The sequence below is a fragment of the Erinaceus europaeus genome, chromosome 6, assembly GCF_950295315.1.
Source record: "Erinaceus europaeus chromosome 6, mEriEur2.1, whole genome shotgun sequence".
NCBI classification, from domain to species: Eukaryota; Metazoa; Chordata; class Mammalia; order Eulipotyphla; family Erinaceidae; genus Erinaceus; species Erinaceus europaeus.
Window position 1 is genome coordinate 69,953,492 of NC_080167.1, and position 17,052 is coordinate 69,970,543.

The 17,052-nt window shown below is 44.7% G+C and overlaps 1 protein-coding gene across 13 annotated transcripts in view; it reads right to left on the bottom strand.

Moving 5' to 3' along the window:
• CREM (cAMP responsive element modulator) overlaps window positions 1–17,052 on the bottom strand; it is a 134,178-nt gene that overhangs the window by 95,731 nt on the left and 21,395 nt on the right. For all 13 annotated transcript variants that reach the window (XR_009550291.1, XM_060192470.1, XM_060192471.1 and 10 more), the window contains one exon: window positions 12,606–12,723. Coding sequence is in view for 12 of the 13 variants with exons in the window: in XM_060192470.1 (XP_060048453.1) it covers window positions 12,606–12,723 (118 nt within the window). In the remaining variant the exon portion in view is untranslated. The remainder of the gene's footprint in view (window positions 1–12,605; window positions 12,724–17,052) is intronic.

The window sequence follows — 17,052 nt, forward strand, 5'->3', positions numbered from 1 at the left end:
CCCAGTGATCTGCCACCCTACTGTTTAAAAGTGAACTTCCATTTACTTTTGAACATAGATAGGAGAAAGTTTTATTTACATCTGGGAAGTTACAAAGAAAAGGAGGAAGAGGTGGAGGAGGAGGATGGAGCAGGAGCAGAAAGAGAGGGAGAGGGAGAGGGAGGTGGAGGAGGAGGAAGAGAAGGAGCAGGAGCAGGAGGAGAAGAAGAAGGAGAGGAAGAGGGAGAAGGAGGGAGAGAGCCACCACCCATCCCATTATGCATAGTGGTTGTGCCTGAGGCACCAAAGATCTAGGTTCAACCGCCAGCACTGCAGTAAACAAGAGCTGAGCAGTGTTCTGATAAAATAAAATAAAATAAAATAAAATAAAATAAAATAAAATAAAATAAAATAAAATAAAATAAAATAAAATAAAATCAAGCAAAAGTCATCTTGTGTTTTCAGATCCCACAACTAGGATGATTTTTTCAGGCCAAATGCGATCAGTAGAAGCTTTAGAAAAGCCAGGGCATTCAGAACAGCCACCACTAACCCTTGAGAGCCCCGGTCGGGGGAAGGGCGGCGGCACACCCAGCTGAGAGCACATTGCCTTGCACAGAGACCCAGTTCAAGTCCCCAGTCCCCACCTGAGAGCGGAAGCTTCACAATTGGTGGTGCACTGTCTCTGTCTATCTCCCTCTATCTCCCCCTTTCCTCTCGGTTTCTCTGCCAATAAATAAGTAATATTAAAACAATAAAAACACAAGTCCAATTACATATAGACCTTAGGGGTCAGGTGGTAGCGCAGCGGGTTAAGCGCATATGGCGTGAAGCACAAGGACCAGCTTAAGGATCCCGGTTCAGGCCCCCAGCTCCCCACCTGCAAGGGAGTCGCTTCACAGATGGTGAAGCAGGTCTGCAGGCGTCTGTCTTTCTCTCCCCTTCTCTTGTCTTCCCCTCCTCTCTCCATTTCTCTCTGTCCTATCTGGCAACAACGACAGCAATAACAACAATAATAATAACCAGAACAATGATAAAAACAAGGGCAACAAAAAATGAAAATAAATAAACATATAGACCTTCTTATAAAAAGGCAGCATGAATGTATGATGTCAATAAATAAACACAGCGCAGTACTGTGATGTGTTTCTCTTCATCGTGCTCTTCCTACTATCAGCTTCTGTCCCCCAGCTCGCTTTGTTGTGAGACATACAGCACACGACAGTGGCCCAGGAGGTGGCCCAGTGGCAGGGAACTGGACTTGCAAAGTACGAGGCCCCGAGTTCTGTCCTTGGCGCTGCATGTGCTAGAGTGAGGTCCTGGTCTTTCCTCTTCTAAAAAACTGACAAAACTTAGAAACATGTGCTCGCTGATGGTAGCAGAGGCCTCCAGTCGACAGCCATCTGCCAGTCATCAGGCCCTGGAGCAGCAAAAGCTTTTCGGGGCCCAGGCAGGTGGGTCAGCCCATGGAGCTCGGGGTTCGAACCCTGGAATGGCAAATGCTGGAATGGTGCTCAGGTATGTATGTGTCTCATTAAAAAATGCAGATGTGATTCGACTTCCGGAGGCGGAGCTACGAGCAGCAGATAGCTTTCTCTCCTCTCCTCTCCTCTCCTCTCCCGGATCAACTAGGAATACCAAAGGAGACCACCCGGACAGAAACAAGACAGGACTAGAATGACCACAGAAACCCAGTAAATCACCCGTGAGTACAAACACGCGTGGCTGGTGACAGAGAGGAGAGAGGGGCCTAAGGAGAGATTAAGTGACTGCTAACAGTTCAACAGTTTGTCAGTGGAGACACCACCTCCAGTCTACTCCACCAACAAGGGGACAGCTGAAGGGAGGAAAGGACTCCCCAGAGACTCACCAAGTACAACTCTGAGTGTCCACTGCTACTACCCTCAGAATCTGGAGCAGCAACAGGGAGGGACACCAGGGTACAGAGATCTAACCGGGAAAACTCAGGAGAAGACCTATACCTCGGTGGCATAGCTGAGGGGCTGTGAAAGTCTCTTTGCATAACCACTGGGTTATCTCTGCCACACCCTGCTTTATCTCTTGGTCAGGAGTCAGTGATTAAACTAAGAAGCCTATTGATAAGTTTAAAAGCCCTCAGGCTCCCATAGCCTACAGGGGGGAAAAAAAAAAGGCTTTTACACCACTGAACTCCAACTCAGGGATTGAAAAAACTGTTAACTTATATAAAATGGTTAAAACAACAAGAAAAAATATTGGAGACTCGAACCAGGACAAGAGTCCAGCTAAAAGTCCTCCAGAGGGTGAAGCACAAAACAACGAGTTCAACATCCAAACATTAGCTAAGGAAATAATAACAGGAGTGAGTAAAGAATTTGAAAAAATTGTAATCAGAAATGCAGGAACAACAAATGAGAATATGGAAGAAAATTCTAATAATCTCATGGTTATTAGAGAGCTGAAAGCTGAAATCACTGAGCTAAGAAGGCAACTAGCTGAACAAGCTAAAACAGTATCAGAGCAGGGCAACAAAACAGATGAACTCCAGAAAGCAGTAGAGGGCAGAGAGAATAGAATCAATGAGGCTGAAGACAGAATTAGCAAGATTGAGGATGAATTAGAGACAACTAAAAAAGAAGTAAGAGATCTCAAAAAGAGATTAAGAGATGCTGAAAACAACAACAGAGTCCTATGGGATGACTTCAAAAGAAACAATATATGCATTATTGGATTACCAGAGGAAGAAAGAGAAGGAGAGGAAGAAAGCATTCTCCAGGCCATAATAGCTGAAAATTTCTCTAGTCTAGACAACACCAAAGACATAAAGATTCAAGAAGCCCAGAGGGTCCCAAACAGAATTAACCCAGACCTAAAGACACCAAGACATGTCATACTTAGATTGGAAAGGAATAAGGATAAAGAAAGGATCCTCAAGGCTGCAAGAGAAAAACAAAGAGTCACCTACAAAGGAAAACCCATAAGATTAGCAGCAGACTTCTCCATACAAACACTACAGGCCAGAAGAGAATGGCAAGATATCTATCGAGTGCTCAATGAGAAAGGCTTTCAGCCAAGAATACTATATCCTGCTAGACTGTCATTCAGACTAGATGGAAGCATCAAAACCTTCTCAGACAAGCAACAGTTGAAGGAAGCAACCATCACCAAGCCTGCCCTGAAAGAAGTTCTGAAAGGTCTCCTATAAACAACCAGACCACCACAAATAGGACATATATCAAAACACTCTAAAACTCTACAAGAATGGTGTTAAAATATCTTCAATCTTTGATATCAATAAATGTCAATGGCCTGAATTCACCTATTAAAAGACACAGAGTAGGAAGATGGATCAGAAAACACAACCCAACAATATGTTGTCTACAGGAAACTCACCTAACTCAACAAGACAAACACAGACTTAAAGTGAAAGGATGGAAAACTATCATTCAAGCCAATGGCCCACAAAAAAGGGCAGGAACAGCTATTCTCATATCTGACATGATAGACTTTAAAACAGATAAGATTAAAAAAGATAGGAATGGACACTACTTAATGCTCAGAGGATCAGTCAATCAAGAGGACTTAACAATTATTAATATCTATGCACCCAATGAGAAGCCATCTAAATACATCAAACTTCTACTGAAAGAGCTATAGCAATATATTAACAGTAACACAATCATAGTAGGGGACTTCAACACCCCACTATCTCAACTTGACAGATCATCCAGGCAGAAAATCAGTAAAGACATAAGGGAGCTAAATGAAGAGATAGATAAACTAGAACTATTGGACATTTTCAGTCATTCATCCCAAGAAACTGGAATACACATTTTACTCAAATCCACATGGGTCATTCTCAAGGGTAGACCATATGTTAGGCCACAAAAACAGTATCAGCCAATTCAAGAGCATTGAAATCATCCCAAACATCTTCTCAGACCACAGTGGAATTAAACTAACACTTAACAATCAACAAAAGATTAGTAACCGTGCCAAAATGTGGAAGCTCAACAGTACACTTCTTAACAACTTCTGGGTCAAAGAGGAAATCAAGGAAGAAATCAAAATGTTTCGAGAGGTCAATGAAAATGAAGACACAAGCTATCAAAATATTTGGGACACAGCTAAAGCAGTCCTAAGAGGGAAGTTCATAGCTATACAAGCACACATTAGGAAACAAGAAAAGGCACAAATAAACAGCCTGATTGCACATCTCAAAGACCTAGAAGAAGAACAACAAAGGAATCCTAAAGCAACCAGAAGGACAGAAATTACTAAAGTTAGGGCAGAAATAAATAACATTGAGAATAGGAAAACCATACAAAAGATCAACGAAAGTAAATGTTGGTTCTTCGAAAGAGTAAACAAAATCGACAAACCTTTAGCCAGACTCACAAAACAAAAAAGGGAGAAGACCCAAATAAATCGGATAGTAAATGAAAGAGGAGAAATCACAACAGACACTGCAGAAATTCAACATATCATGCGAGGCTTCTATGAACAACTATATGCCACCAAGCTAGAGAACCTGGAAGAAATGAATGATTTCCTAGATACCTACCAATTTCCAAAACTAAGTAAAGAGGAAGTGGATAACATGAACAGGCTCATCACAGCTAATGAAATTGAAACAGTTATCAAAAATCTTCCCAAAAATAAAAGTCCTGGACCAGATGGTTTTACAAATGAATTCTACAAAACTTTCAAAGAAGAACTAATACCTCTCCTTTTAAAAGTCTTCCAGAAGACTGAAGACACTGGAATACTCCCTGCCAGCTTCTATGAAGCCAACATCACCCTGATACCAAAAGCAGACAGGGACACAACCAAAAAAGAAAACTACAGACCAATATCTCTGATGAACATAGATGCAAAAATATTGAACAAAATTCTAGCCAACCGGATACAGCAGTATATCAAAAAAATTGTTCATCATGACCAAGTGGGGTTCATCCCAGGCATGCAAGGTTGGTTTAATATATGTAAATCAATCAATGTGATCCACCACATCAACAAAAGCAAGACCAAAAACCACATGGTCATATCAATAGATGCAGAGAAAGCCTTTGACAAAATACAACATCCCTTTATGATCAAAACACTACAAAAAATAGGAATAGATGGAAAATTCCTGAAGATAGTGGAGTCTATATATAGCAAACCTACAGCCAACATCATACTCAATGGTGAAAAACTGGAAGCATTTCCCCTCAGATCAGGTACTAGACAGGGCTGCCCACTATCACCATTACTATTCAACATAGTGTTGGAAGTTCTTGCCATAGCAATCAGGCAGGAGCAAGGAATTAAAGGCATACAGATTGGAAGAGAAGAAGTCAAACTCTCCTTATTTGCAGATGACATGATAGTATACATGGAAAAACCTAAGGAATCCAGCAAGAAGCTTTTGGAAATCATCAGGCAATACAGTAATGTGTCAGGCTATAAAATTAACATTCAAAAGTCAGTGGCATTCCTCTATGCAAACACTAAGTTAGAAGAAATTGAAATCCAGAAATCAGTTACTTTTTCTATAGCAACAAAAACAATAAAATATCTAGGAATAAACCTAACCAAAGAAGTGAAAGACTTGTATACTGAAAATTATGAGTCACTACTCAAAGAAATTGAAAAAGACACAAAGAAGTGGAAAGATATTCCATGTTCATGGGTTGGAAGAATTAACATCATCAAAATGAATATATTACCCAGAGCCATCTACAAATTTAATGCTATCCCCATCAAGATCCCAAGCACATTTTTTAGGAGAATAGAACAAATGCTACAAATGTTTATCTGGAACCAGAAAAGACCTAGAATTGCCAAAACAATCTTGAGAAAAAAGAACAGAACCGGAGGCATCACACTCCCAGATCTCAAACTGTATTGTAGGGCCATTGTCATCAAAACTGCTTGGTACTGGAACATGAACAGACACACTGACCAGTGGAATAGAATTGAGAGCCCAGAAATGAGGCCCCACACGTATGGACATCTAATCTTTGACAAAGGGGTCCAGACTATTCAATGGGGAAAGCAGAGTCTCTTCAACAAATGGTGTTGGAAACAATGGGTTGAAACATGCAGAAGAATGAAACTGAATCACTGTATTTCACCAAATACAAAAGTAAATTCCAAGTGGATCAAGGACTTGAATGTTTGACCAGAAACTATCAGATACTTAGAGGAAAATATTGGCAGAACTTTTTTCCACATAAATTTTAAAGACATTTTCAATGAAACGAATCCAATTACAAGGAAGACTAAGGCAAGTATAAACCTATGGGACTACATCAAATTAAAAAGCTTCTTCACAGCAAAAGAAACCACTACCCAAATCAAGAGACCCCTCACAGAATGGGAGAAGATCTTTACATGCCATATATCAGATAAGAGTTTAATAACCAACATATATAAAGAGCTTGCCAGACTCAACAACAAGACAACAAATAACCCCATCCAAAAATGGGGGGAGGACTTGGACAGAATATTCAACACAGAAGAGATCCAAAAGGCCGAGAAACACATGAAAAAATGCTCCAAGTCTCTGATTGTCAGAGAAATGCAAATCAAGACAACAATGAGATATCACTTCACTCCTGTGAGAATGTCACACATCAGAAAAGGGAACAGCAGCAAATGCTGGAGAGGCTGTGGGGTCAAAGGAACCCTCCTGCACTGCTGGTGGGAATGTCAATTGGTCCAACCTCTGTGGAGAACAGTCTGGAGAACTCTCAGAAGGCTAGAAATGGACCTACCCTATGACCCTGCAATTCCCCTCCTGGGGATATATCCTAAGGAACCCAACACATCCATCCAAAAAGATCTGTGTACACATATGTTCTTGGCAGCACAATTTGTAATAGCCAAAACCTGGAAGCAACCCAGGTGTCCAACAACAGATGAGTGGCTGAGCAAGTTGTGGTCTATATACACAATGGAATACTACTCAGCTGTAAAAAATGGTGACTTCACCGTTTTCAGCCGATCTTGGATGGACCTTGAAAAAATCATGTTGAGTGAAATAAGTCAGAAACAGAAGGATGAATACAGGATGATCTCACTCTCAGGCCGAAGTTGAAAAACAAGATTAGAAAAGAAAACACGGGAGTCGGGCTGTAGCGCAGCGGGTTAAGCGCAGGTGGCGCAAAGCACAAGGACCGGCATAAGGATCCCGGTTCGAACCCCGGCTCCCCACCTGCAGGGGAGTCGCTTCACAGGCGGTGAAGCAGGTCTGCAGGTGTCTTTCTCTCCTCCTCTCTGTCTTCCCCTCCTCTCTCCGTTTCTCTCTGTCCTATCCAACAATGACGACAACAACAATAATAACTACAACAATAAAACAACAAGGGCAACAAAAGGGAATAAATAAATAAAATAAAATATTAAAAAAAAAAGAAAATAAAATAAAAAATTATTTAAAAAAAAAAAAAAAAGAAAACACAAGTCAAACCTGAAATGGAATTGGAGTATTACACCAAAGTAAAAGACTCTGGGGTGGGTGGGTGGGTGGGTAGAATACAGGTCCATGAAAAATGATGAATGAAATAGTGGGGGTTGTATTGTTAAATGGGAATCTGGGGAATGTTCTGCATGTAAAAAAAAAAAAAAAAAAGAAGTAGAAACGCAAACCAGAAATTGACTGAGTTTGGAGCATGGCACCAAAGTAAGAAAGCAGAAGTACACTAGAGTTTGCCTTGAGTACCTCCCTAATACTTCCTCTCCACTTTTCCAAGCTTTGGGTCCATGACTGCTCAACAATTTGTTTGGCTTTGTATGTTAACTCTCTTTTCAGTCACCAGGTTCCAGGTGTCATCAGGATGCCGGCCAGACTTCCCTGGATTGAAGACCCCACCAATATGTCCTGGAGCTCAGCTTCCCCAGAGACCCACCCTACTAGGGAAAGAGAGAGGCAGACTGGGAGTATGGACCGACCAGTCAACACCCATGTACAGCGGGGAAGCAATTACAGAAGCCAGACCTTCTACCTTCTGCAACCCACAATGACCCTGGGTCCATGCTCCCAGAGGGATAGAGAATGGGAAAGCTATCGGGGGAGGGGGTGGGATATGGAGACTGGGAGGTGGGAATTGTGTGGAGTTGTACCCCTCCTACCCTATGGTTTTGTTAATTAATCCTTTCTTAAATAAAAAAAAATGCAGATGTTGGGGGGGGATGCAGATGTCGGAGGTTGGGCGGTAGCGCAGTGGGTTAAGCGCACGTGGCGCAAATAGCAAGGACCAGCGTAAGGATCCCGGTTCGACCCCCTAGCTCCCCACCTGCAGGGGAGTCGCTTCACAGGCGGTGAAGCAGGTCTGCAGGTGTCTATCTTTCTCTCCCCCTCTCTGTCTTCCCCTCCTCTCTCCATTTCTCTCTGTCCTAACAATGATGACATCAATAACAGCAACAATAATAAAAAAACAACAAGTGCAACAAAAGGGAAAATAAATAAATAAATAAATAAATAAATACAATTTTTTTTTTTTAAATGCAGCTGTCCCGCTCAGGCTCACACCCATCCAATGCCCCTCAGCATTACAGCGCCCTCCAGCCTCTGTCATGGCCCCAGAAGCAAAGAGTCAGAATGACCGAATCTTCCGGGCAGAGCTTTTGTCCTCACACAATTTAATCATTTCAAAAGGAACGTGAATTCTCCCTTCCATGAAAGTAAAATGAAGCCTGAAGCAGCCGGTAGCTGACGGCTTCCTTGTTTGAGTTAACTCAAACAAAAGGCAAATAACGAAGCCAGAGAGGCACTCTGCAGATATCACGAGCTTAACGTCTCAGTGTGGTCTCTTCATCTTACTGCATCATTTTGCATAAAAATGATGAATCACAAGTCATAAGTGAACAGTTAGAGACACCACAGGAATCTAAGTGAGCAGTGATGTTTAGAAAATGCTGGCTAAGATTAAATGTGTCTTAACTTTTAGGGAAAACAAAAAATCATGATCTATGACGGCCAAAAAAATAAAATAATAAAATAAAATGGATCAGTGTACAGATAACTTCTTCAAGTCATAAAATATCTAGAATGTGAAAGATAAAAGATAGCTTATTTTTGATCAAATCCTTCACCTGGATAGAAAACAGAATGATATAGGACATCCACAAACTTCCTGTGCAAATTTAATACAACATCTGAGTCTTGATTTTTTTTAAAGACATGAACACTGTTAAGTGTCATCACAGGCCTTTTCTACCTCTGTGCCTGAGCTATCTTCCTTTTGTCCATCTCCCCTTTTCCATTTTTCTCTTTTTAAACAGAGCACTGTTTAGTTCTGGCTTATGGTGGTACGGGGGATTGAACCTGGGACTTCGGAGCCTCAGGCATGAGAGTCTGTTTGCATAACCATTATGCTATCTCCCCTCTGCCTCTCCCCTTCCCCTTTTCTTCAAAGCACTTCCAACTTCCCTACAGCGGGTTCTCATTTGTCAGCCCATCTTTTCCTATTATTTTGCCGCAACGTTTCTTCAGGCTCTGGACTTCCAGTTTCCACTTGCCTGTCTGTCCTCTCTCATTTTTCTCTCACCTACCAAGAGCCCAGCTTCTGCCCCCTGGGCTCCTGTTCAACTGCAAGTCCCCACAGACTCAAGGTCATCTTTTTAGGTATTCTACTGACGGACTTTCCCCCTTTTATTAAGACAGAGGCGAGAAAGTCGAGAGTGAAGAAGACCACAGCGCTCAAGCTTCCTTCACTGCAAGTGGGAGCTGGGCTTGAACCTGGCTGGCAGGCCTAGCCAACCTCTGACTGAGCTCTGAGAGTTGGGGGTCACTTAGGCCAATGGCCCTCAAAAATGCAAATTCTGGTCTTTCGACCATGGGGAATTACCGCTTTGCCCGTGTAGTTCCGCAAGCCTGGGGAGAGGTGTGTGGAAGTTAAAGGTCAGCACCTCTAGAGAGGGGTGAGGGAGAGGGAAAGGCTGCCTTCACAGGCTGGCCACAAAGGGCAGTACTAGAGACCAGGAATCATGTAGAAAAATCATCCACATGCTTTATGCTCCATCCTGCTCCCTAAAGGATATAGACCAAAATGCTAATGATTCGATTTCTGAATGCTAACATTCTAGATACTTCTCTATAATAACATTTATCTTGTTACTTTTCTATCACAAGCATGCCTTCTTTTAATAAGAAAGAGATTTCTGCATCTCCCAATCCAAACCAAATTATATTGCATCCGCCGATCACAACCTAACCAAAGCAACGATTGCCATCTCAACATGCTTCACCTCAGACTGTATCCAGAGACTTCACGTGTGGAATGACAACCCTTCAGCTTCATTACTCGGGTGAGACCTTTCCTTTAATAGTACACTCTAATTTCATCTCAGGTAGTTCACTTTCTAACAAAGTCCCATAACCTAGATATACACCAGTTTCTGTGAGAGAGAGCTTATGTGCACACGTATCCATAAACTACTGCAAAATATATACCTGAAAGCAGGATTACACTAGAGTTTGCAGTGAGTACCTCCCTAACACTTCCTCTCTACTATTCCAAGCTTGGGATCCATGATTGCTCAACAAATTGTTTGGCTTCATATGTTAACTCTCTTTTCAATCACCAGGTTCCAGATGCCACCAGGATGCTGGCTAGGCTTCCCTGGATTGAAGACCCCACCAATATGTCCTGGAGCTCAGCTTCCCCAGAGACACACCCTACTAGGGAAAGAGAGAGGCAGACTGGGGGTATGGACCGACCAGTCAACGCCCATGTTCAGCGGGGAAGCAATTACAGAAGCCAGACCTTCTACCTTCTGCAACCCTCAACGACCCTGGGTCCATGCTCCCAGAGGGATAGAGAATGGGAAAGCTACCATGGGAGGGGGTGGGTTATGGGGATTGGGTGGTGGGAATTGTGTGGAGTTGTACCCCTCCTACCTTATGCTTTTGTTCACTAATCCTTTCTTAAATAAAAAATTTAAAAAAAAAAAAAAAAGAAAGAGATTTCTGTTTTTCTTTTAATAGCACAAAAGTCTGCATGCCTGTTTTCCTGGGCAACAAAGAAGGATGTTGCCAGGGAGATGCCGCTCCACAGAATACGAGTGAGGAGAAAAGGCCTGGGGAGCCGGTGGGTGTTTGGAGGAGGGAATAGGAGAAGCAAGGCAGGCCAGGAAGCTGGGGTGGGCTCCTGAGACAGGGGAAGGAGGCAAGGCAGGGAAGGTCTGCCTGGTGCTTTCCTCAGGGGCCCCCAGTCAGCCAGAGGCTCCCACTTGCTCTGCAGACACCCCACTACTGCCTAGACCCCTCCTCCCCTGGTCCACCCAAATGCTGTGACCACCGCTGGCTCATAGCTCAGCCTCTGCACAGCCCGTAGTGGACTCAGATGGAGCTAGGCATTTACTGCAAGAAAATTTAGAATAAGGAGGATCCGGTCCTCTCAAACAACCTTCTACTCACTTTGACCAGCTCCCAACACACTTACACACACACACACACACACACACACACACACACACACACACACACACACACACCTGCAGTCCCGATAAGGCCTGGCTGTGTGTCTCTGTACACACCAGCCCCCAGCTTTGAATATGCTTCCTTGTCCTCAGACACCCAGAGGGCTCCTTTGAGTCTAGATCAAATGAAAAAGCCTCAGTAAGGTTCTCCTCTGTGTGCCTTGGTCTTTGTGCCTGTACCACCTCACGGCACTGCTCACACCACTGGGCTTCTCATCTGAACACCCATCCAACTCCACCTGGAATACGCAGGTCAGTACTGCATACCCCTGTGCGTTGAGAACAGGCTCTAGCTACAGTAGATGTCGGCAGGAAAGAAAAAACAAGGCTGATGAATGAATGAACAAGTGGCTTTGCAGAAATGTGCTTGCTTTTCCTGTATATTTTTACACATAGCGCAAATAAATGTTAGGGGCTGAAAACAGTCACTTAAATCACCCTTGAGTTCTATCAAGGAAACCAATTCAAAACTAAGATCTAACTAAAAGAAAACAGAGATTAAAAAAAAAACTGTAAATGCAGAGGGGCTGGGCAGTAACGCTGCATGCATTACTGCAGCACCGTGCAAAGAGCAAGGACCACCCCCCACCTCAAGGATCCCGGTTCGAGCCCCCTGCTCCCCACCTGTAGGGGGTCGCTTCACAGGTGATGCAGCAAGTCTGCAGGTGTCTGTCTCTCTCTCCTCCTCTCTGTCTTCCCTCCCCCTCGATTTCTCTCTGTCCTATCCAACAACAACAAAAGCAATAACAACAATAATAATAACAACAACAAGGGCAATAAAAATGGGGAAAAATGACCTCCAAGAGCAATGGATTGATAGTACAGGCACAGAGCCCCAGCGATAACCCTGGAGGCAAAAAAAAAAACAACAAAAAACCCAACTATAAATGTGTGTTCACACACACACACACACACTGGGCAAATGTCATCTGCCTCATTAGTAGCTAAGAACATCAAGTTGTAGCAATGTGTGACTGACTACTGCATCTTGTAGAGGCTTCTGTTGCTCCTTTTAATAGCGGCGGCAGACACATCACGTAAGCACCCGTGACAACGCAAACCTTGTTGGAATATGGTGTTTTCTCCTCACAGTGTGCTCCGGGTACAGGGAACAATGGTCCACTGTGAGGCAGCAGAAGCAGAGCTCGGCCCTCAGCAGAGCCTGCCTGTTTCCCAGTTACCTGAGCTAACGTGGGGATTGAGTTTTGACCAGGCTGGCTCTGCATGTGAGCAGATTCGCCGTCAGTATCTGCTACGCTCCCGTCCTGTCGAGATTCAACTGTTTCCATCGTCATTTGTCTGAAAAGACAAAAGGGAGAAGCGTTAAAGCCCTGTCTCAAATGCTTGTTTATATCTAATTGTCTGTCTCTCTTTCTCTCCTGTTTCTCTCTCTCCCTCTCCCTCTCTTTAGCCAGAGTCCTGTTCAGCTCGGGCTTATGGTGGTGTGTGGGGTGGATTGAAGCTGGAACTTTGGAGTCTCAGGCATGAGACTCTCTTTGCATAACCACTGTGCTATCTACATCTATGCTCGCCCCTCTGTGTCTTTATCAGAATAAAGCGGGGGGGGGGGGGGAATATCATGAGGAAAAAATGTTTCATGGGAATTAGTTTGTTTGTTTATTTATTTATTTATTGTCATCCCTAGGGTTTTACCACTCTGGGCCAAGTTTTTAGAGAGATACGGAGAGAGAAGACAAACCAGAGCTTCCCTCCGTGAAGTAGAGGCTGGGTTCGAACCTCGGTACATGGCACAGGTACCTCTCAGATGAGCTGTCTTGCTGGCCCTTACTTTAGTAGTTTCGCCTTAGAGTTGAGTCTGGTAACTCAGTGAACCATCTAATGATAAACTGAGTTCTCCATTTCCCGTGAGATTAGAAACATTCCTCCCCCTCTCAGTGCCTTGGCATACCTGCTTCACGGCAGGGTCGAGGAGGAAGGAGCAAGATGCATTTTGCATGAAGTTGTTTTAATAAACAAATGTTTCATTGGATGGCTGAGCTGACCACTTGTTCTGCAGCTCCCAGTTGCTTAAAGGTGAGAACTTAATTTTTTTTTTTTTTGCCTCCAGGGTGCCTGTACCACTGCTCTTGGCAGCCTTTTTTTTTTTAGAAGAGGGGGCGACAAGAGAGGGAGGGGGTAGCTGCAGGTGTAGCTCCCTACACTTGCAGACCTACTTCACAGGTTGTGAAGTGAAGCAAGCCCCTCCCCCCACAGGTATGGAACTAGGATCTCAAACCGGGAAACTTGAGGGAGTCCTTGCGCTTTGTACTATGTGTGCTTAACTTGGTGCACCACAATCTGGCCCCCAGAACTTAATTTTTTCCAGGAAAGACTCGTCTTTTTTTGGGAGGGGGGCTTATGAGTGTTTTTTTTTCTATGAAGTGAATGACTTCTATATAAATCTTATTAGAGAGAAGGTGAATTATATTCTAATACCCACCTGAAGGGAAAAAGCTTTACATGTGGTGAAGCAGTGCGACAAGTGTCTCTCTTTTAAATGGTTTTAAAAAAATGTATACAAACAACTCCCTATGGTTGAATATATTTTTCAACTAGAAACAGTGTATTTTTTCACAGTAATATAGACTAAATATAAATAACACAAGCCACTTAGAGCTTTGTCCACATCTTTTTTGGAGTTCAGATTTGTCCATATCTGTGGTGAGTCTTTTTTTTATTCTTAAGTATTTATTTATTGGATAGAGACAGAGAGAAACTGAGAGGGGAGGTGGAGCTAGAAAGGGAGAGAGACAGAAATAGAGACAGAGAGACGCCTTCAACCCTGCTTTAAGCTGTGGTAACTGTGACTGAACCTGGGACCACAGAGCCTCAGGTATGAAAGTCTCTTGCAGAACCATTGTGCTACCTCCCTGGGCCCCATGATAAACTTGATACACATATGAAGATGTGATGTTGAACTTCTGAAACTGCACTGTACTGTAAACCATGCTCTTGATTTTTTAAAATAAAAATAAGTATTTTAAAGGTCTAGATCCTTTTTTTTCCTAGATTTAATTCTCCTGGGTGCCTCCTAGAGTTCATTCCTTTGTTTTTTTTTGTTTGTTTGTTTGTTTTCCTCCTCCAGGGTTATTGCTGGGCTCGGTGTCTGCACCATGAATCCACCGCTCCTGGAGGCCATTTTTCCCCCTTTTGTTGCCCTTGTTGTAGCTTTGTTGTGGTTATTATTATTGCCCTTGTTGACGCAATTCATTGTTGGATAGGACAGAGAGAAACGGAGAGAGGAGGGGAAGACAGAGAAGGGGAGAGAAAGATAGACACCTGCAGACCTGCTTCACCACCTGTGAAGCGACTCCCCTGCAGGTGGGGAGCCGGGGGCCATTCCTTTGTTTTTAACCCCATTCCTAAAGATTTGTATATTCATTTATTTATTGGGGGAGAGAGAGAGAGAGAGAGAGAGAACCAGAGCATCACTCAGGCACATGTGCCACAGTAGACGGGCCTCAGGGCCTCATCCTGCAGGACCCCAAGCCTCTTCTGGCAGCATAACCTCCTGGGCAGCTCCCCTCCTCCCTGTGCCAATCTTTGGTCTTACACGCGTACGGCTCCCCAGTCCTCCTAGTGAGTCCCATAGACACCTGTCCCTCCCCTTTTATCCCTTCTTTCATCAAGAGCACCGGGACCTATCTGAGCTCCCAAAGCATCCCCCAACTAAAGACAGCTGGACTGGGAGTCAGGCGGTAGCACAGCGTGTTAAATGCACTTGGCGCAAAGCACAGGGACCAGCAGGGGAGTCGCTTCACAGGCGGTGAAGCAGGTCTGCAGGTGTCTGTCTTTCTCTCCCCCTCTCTGTCTTCCCCTCCTCTCTCCGTTTCTCTCTGTCCTATCCAACAACAATAATAACTACAACAATAATTTAAAAAAGAGCAACAACAACAAAAAAAAGACAGCTGGACCAAGCTGCATGGAGCCCAGTGCTTCCTGAAGAAAGGCAGGGGTGGGATCCATCCAGCTGTGAGAGCAAAGTGTACACTTGTCAACACTCCTTCTGGGGAAGGGTGGTGATGTGCCAGACTAAGCGCACACATCACAGTGCCCAAGGACCCAAGTTCAAGCCCCTGGTCCCCACTTTCTCTCTCCATCTCCACTTCTGTCTCTATCCAAAATAAGATATATATTGACTACAAGCGCTCCCTCCCCTGTTTAATCCCCTGTAGTAGCGCTCCTGAGAGATATGCATGCAGCACTGAGCGCCCTAAGCTGCGCTCCCCTTTGCTGTGGTCTCTAGGCTGCCAGCAGGGAGAAAAGGGAAGCAGTAGTGCAGGCCCTCTGGTACAGCAGATTGCCATTCTTTGTGCCATAAAGACACAGTCTCTTTGGGGCCAGGTGGGCATGCGCCTAGCTAAGCGCACACATTACAGCAGGCAAGGACCTGGGTTCGAGCCCCTGGTCCCATCTGCAAGAGGAAAGCTCCACACATAGTGGCGCAGGGCTGCAGGTGTCTGTCTGGAACTTCCCCCCCTCTCTCTCTTTATCCCCTGCTCCTGTCAATTTCCGTCTCTATCCCATAGTAAAGAAAAAGATATATTAAAGAAAAGACCCAGTCCCTCAAAAACAAACCCCTGCTCCCCCTCCCCATCCTGGAGCGAGCAGCTGAGTTGCAGCTGGCCCTCACTGCTCTGTGAGGCCCCCGAGTCCACGCCAGGACCAACCCCCCCCCACACACACACACACATAGACCTCCTCTGCCTGTGTCTTAGTCACCGACGGGAGGGAAGCTCCCTCCACGTTCCTCCGGCGCCCTCCTCACCAGGGTTGGCCTTTGTCTTCTTTCCCTCCACAGTACACCCTATTGTCACTCTCCTCTCCTCCCACGCCCCTGCGCAGCCCTGAGAGGGTGCTGCTCTCTGTCCAAGCATCATCTTGGCCACGGTGTTGGCTTGGGAGCTGCCCCTCCTCTGGTCCTGTCTGGGAATCTGCTGGCGCTGATTCCATGTCCTGAGTGGCAGCCCAAGGGAAGGATCACCCCTCACTCTGAAGCCTCCTCCTGCTATTCCTCTCCTCCACTTCCACCATCTGTTCTGGCGGCCGGCTACAGGCTGAACCTATTCTAGGTCCCACACTGCTTCACCACCGCCATCGGTGACAGCAGCGGCATCCAGCGCCGACTAGCGCCCTGTCCTTGCAGCCTGCCCAATCCCTGTCACCGGACATGCCAGGCCTCCTCCTCCCCCTCTTCAGAACCCCGCCCATGTAGCCTAGAAGCAAAAGGCTCAGCATTTCACATCTCTTCTCCCTCTTGTTGCTAAAACCACTTTTAACAGCTGTTGACACTGTGGTCAAGGAGGTGGTTCAGAGGACTGAGTGTAGGATTTGCACGAGGAAGGCCCCAGGTTCAATTCCTGGCGCCGCATATGCTGAAATGGTACTCTGGTCTCTGTTTCTCTTTCTCTCTCTCTCTCTCTCTCTCTCTCTCTCTCTCTCTCTCTCACACACACACACACACACACACACACAGAGTAAAGCTTTTAAAGAAAGCTGAGGGTGTATGGGGACATAGGATCCTGGTGGTGGGTATGTTATCGAATTGTACCCCTGTGATCTTATACTCTTGTAGACCACTATGAAATCACTAGTCAAATAAAAGCTTTTAAAAGTAAAAACTTTCTG